The sequence below is a fragment of the Chondrus crispus genome, genomic scaffold, assembly GCF_000350225.1.
Source record: "Chondrus crispus Stackhouse genomic scaffold, scaffold_884, whole genome shotgun sequence".
NCBI classification, from domain to species: domain Eukaryota; phylum Rhodophyta; class Florideophyceae; order Gigartinales; family Gigartinaceae; genus Chondrus; species Chondrus crispus.
In genome coordinates, this window is record NW_005178928.1 from 1 (window position 1) to 3756 (window position 3756).

Below are 3756 nucleotides of genomic sequence, written 5' to 3' on the forward strand. Positions count from 1 at the left end.
CCCGGCGACATGGCCGGCGCGCCCGAGGTCGGCGAAGGCATGGGCCCGCGCCGCGGCACGCGCGACAAGAAGGTCACGCGCGCCGCCGCCATCCAGAAGAGCCAGAGCTTCGCCGACGCGTGGGCAGAGCAGAACCAGGGCCGCGTCGACGTCTGGCTCATCATCGGCGCACTCACCCTGCTCACGCCCGTCGCCATCCTCGCCTGGGCCGTCGCCACAGGCGTCGTTCCTACCGGCGGCTTGTTCGATGGCTAGCCGCGCTGTGCGCACGCTGTGCGCGCGCCGCGCGTCACACCCTTGTATGCGTAAAAAGCTATCCCCTTGCCTCGTCGCCTAGCGCTTCCGTCACATCCCTCCCCCCGCCGTCATCCCCCGCCACCACGTCGTATGGCCCGAAAACTGAGCAGAAGCTCTGCACCAACGCGCGCTTGGCCTCGTCCATGCTCGTGTGGCCGCCCAGCTTGTGCAGCGACGTCACCGCCTTCCCCTCCACACCGCATGGCACAATCCTGTCAAACGCGCCCAAGTCTACGTCTACATTAACCGCCAGCCCATGCATAGTAATCCACCTGCTCACCTTGAGCCCCAACGCGCACACCTTCTCCCCGCCAACCCACACCCCGGTCAACCCCTCCTTCCGCCCGGCCTCCAGCCCGTACCCGTCCTTCAGCATCTTGACCACGACCTCCTCCAGCGACCGCAAGTACCAGTGCAAGTCCTTACGATGTCTGGCCAGGTTCAAAATCGGGTACGCCACCAGCTGCCCCGGGCCGTGGTACGTCACCTCGCCGCCCCGCTCCGTGCGCACTAGCAGTGGCACGTCGCTGCCCGTCGACGCGGCCGCCTCCCCGCGCCGCAGCTCGGCAGAGCTGAACAGCACGTGGTCCAGGCTGCTCGCCGTGCCTAGCGTGTACACGGGCTCGTGCTCGAGTAGCACCAGCGCATCCGGCAGCGCCGCGTCCCGCCGCCGCGCGTCTGCGAGCGAATGCTGCAACTCCCACGCCTGCTGGTACGGCACTGGCGCCCGCGTTAGGTCGTACAGATGCATTTGCGAGAGGGGCGTGGCGGAGGGCAGCGGGTCCTCGAGCGCCAGGTCGCGCGCAGAGCTCATCCTGCACAGGGCGGGCAGGCGACGACGCTTGCAGAGGGGGGACGTGATCGGCGACCGCCGCAGCAGCCGCGTGGGACGGAGTACTTGGACTGGCATGGTAGACGTGAATGTGAGGGTGTCGGTCATGGCTTTTGGGAGGGGAGGGGGACGAGGTGGAAGAGAGGACGGAGATGCGGAGAAACGGAGGGCGGTCCGGACGGGAGGATGGGGGTCCGGCGATGAGGAGCTGAGGGCGAGAGCACGTTTTGATTGATCGATCGATTTTTGCATCGCAGCTCTACAGTACAGTACGTTACACGTTTCGTTTATTCATCATGCCAAACGTGGCCAGCGCTGCAGGACGCCTTTGAAGGACTTCCATCCACAGTCGCCCCTTCACCTCCAGTCCACCCCCGACGGGAGGGCCATGCCGTTTCCGTGGCGTGGAGGTTGAACAGAAAAGCGGCGGAGAGTATCCTCGCCCGCCTCTCACGCTCGGCGTCCAGAATCCCCGGCCGCCATGGAGCGAATGCTGCTCGCGCGCGAATGCGGCGAGCAAGAGTGCGGCCTGGAGCAGCTGGTCGCGCAGCGCTGGCTGTTCCTTGGCGCGGACCCAAATCGGGACATGGAGTTGTCGTCCATGCAGGGGGTCGACTTTGTCGATATCTGCACGCCGACGGGCGAGCTGCTGCTGTGCGGCGGGGGCGGCGAAGACGCCACCTCGGGCGCCTTTGCGGCCGCCATCGCCATACACAAGCTTCCCCTGCTGCACCAGGCGCCGCGCGACGCGCCCATTGTGTCGCTCGTCGGCGAGGACGTGTGCCCGTACGCCTCCGTCACAGGAAAGTGGATGCCGAATGACCCCGTGCTCTTCGTGCTGGGCGGCGGGAAGGCCGAAGTGTCCGTGTGGGATTCGGAGCACTTCGCCGCCGTGCAGCGGACACGCCTTGTGGGGGAGGGAGGGCGGATCACCGCACTTGATATGTCCCCGGCGCCCGGCGCGCAGACGGGGCTGGTGGCCGCGGCGGATGACCAGTCACAGCAGGTCAAGTTGGTCGATCTTGCGACGGGGGCGGCTGCGCATCAGCTGGAGGGGCATTCGGGGTACGTCAGGGATGTCAGGTGGTCGCCGACCAACCCGCACATGCTGGCATCTGCGGCGAAGGATGGCGTGCGGTTGTTTGATGTGAGGAGGTCAGGGAAGACGGCATGCCTTCTCAAGTTTAATGAGTTTCGGAAGATGCCGGATGTCGAATGGGGTCTTGACATCCTTGGACGCTGCGACAGAAGCGACGAGATTCGGCAGCCCCTCACAAAACGACGGGGTGCGAAGGCAACGGCCCCGCAGGTTTCTAAGCGAATTGAATGGCAAACCTCACCTCTCCTTGGATTGGGCTGCGCTTGGACAGCGGCATCAACTGTACAGCAGCGAAGACGGATCAAGCATGCTGCGCTTGCGGCGGTGCCCAATGCGACGGACGGTAAGAAGGCTCCGACTGCCATTCGCTTCTCGCCGAATGGTACAACTGTCGTTACTGGTTCAAAAAAGGGTGAGCATCAAATTTTCGATGTCTTGACTGGTCGTCTCATTGCGGAGCACAGAGATGGGACGTCAGGAGGTAAGAGCACTGTTTTCGAAGTTGCACGCGACAATTATCACATCCTTGGTGATCGATTCGGGCATTTGTATGCCGTGGGACTAGACTCTGGCGCGTATCTGTGGGAACGAATTGGACATGGAGGAAGAGAAATGTCTGCTATGGCTATTCATCCAATCAACGAAGAAGTCTACTCTGTCAGTGGCACTACTCTTAACTGCTGGTCCTGTGGTTCAGGCCAAGTGGGAGAATAAGGTTAGGAGAGATAGTCTGTATTTATTACACCTGAAAGCCCTCAGGTTCGGTAAACAGGGTCTATTTAAAAAAGCGCAGGCGAGCGACGGGGCGATACCGCGAGATACAGAAGACCCTTAAGGCGTTGGAAGTGAACGTACACAAGCATTAAGCTGCCTCGACGGTCGAATGCAATCACCGACCGAAAAAACGTGAACAACGGGGAAAAGAAATGCACACACGTTGCCAATGCAGTCTCAACAGCACTTGCTCTTTTGCACCTTGGGGTCTTCTGCAGGTGGATTGATGACAATGGTCTGCGTGCCCTTCGGCGCAAAGTTACCGCCGGTGCCCTTGTCGAGGGCCTTCTTTGAGCCAAGCTTGTAAATTTCCGACAGAATGGTACGGAAGGCGTCCTCGACATTAGTGGAAGCCAGTGCCGAAGTTTCAATGAAACTGAGGCCATTCTCCTCTGAGAAGCCCGAGCCCTCTTCTGTAGTGACAGCTCTAAGATGCTTCAAGTCACACTTGTTTCCGACGAGCATGATGACGATGTTGGAATCCGCATGGTCCTTGAGCTCCTTGAGCCAGCGCTCAACATTCTCAAAGGTTCCCTTCTTGGAGATGTCGTAGACCAAAAGGGCGCCTACCGCTCCGCGGTAGTAGGCTGATGTGATAGCGCGATAGCGTTCCTGACCAGCGGTATCCCAAATTTGCGCTTTGATGGTCTTGCCTTCGGTCTGAATTGATCGAGTGGCAAACTCGACACCGATGGTAGACTTGGACTCCAAGTTAAATTCGTTTCGGGTGAATCGACTGAGAAGATTTGACTTT

General features: G+C 60.7%; 3 protein-coding genes; 1 reads left to right on the forward strand and 2 right to left on the reverse strand.

Moving 5' to 3' along the window:
* Window positions 1–313: 313 nt before the first annotated feature.
* On the reverse strand, window positions 314–1381 carry CHC_T00001081001 (hypothetical protein). The gene is made up of 2 exons (XM_005712495.1): window positions 881–1381; window positions 314–844 (listed from the first exon to the last, which is right to left on the reverse strand). The coding sequence occupies exons 1-2, from the start codon at window positions 1379–1381 to the stop codon at window positions 314–316; spliced, it is 1032 nt and encodes a 343-aa protein (XP_005712552.1).
* A 559-nt stretch (window positions 1382–1940) lies between these two features.
* Window positions 1941–2942, forward strand: CHC_T00001082001 (hypothetical protein). The gene has a single exon (XM_005712496.1). It carries the CDS (start codon window positions 1941–1943, stop codon window positions 2940–2942), a length of 1002 nt encoding a protein of 333 aa, XP_005712553.1.
* A 2-nt stretch (window positions 2943–2944) lies between these two features.
* Window positions 2945–3755, reverse strand: CHC_T00009363001 (Small GTPase; the record flags this gene model as incomplete). XM_005712497.1 is given in 2 exon segments in its annotated part: window positions 2945–3179; window positions 3180–3755. A coding segment is annotated over 1 exon segment (576 nt), but the record flags the coding sequence as incomplete, so codon positions are not given.
* Between the last annotated feature and the right edge of the window lies 1 nt (window position 3756).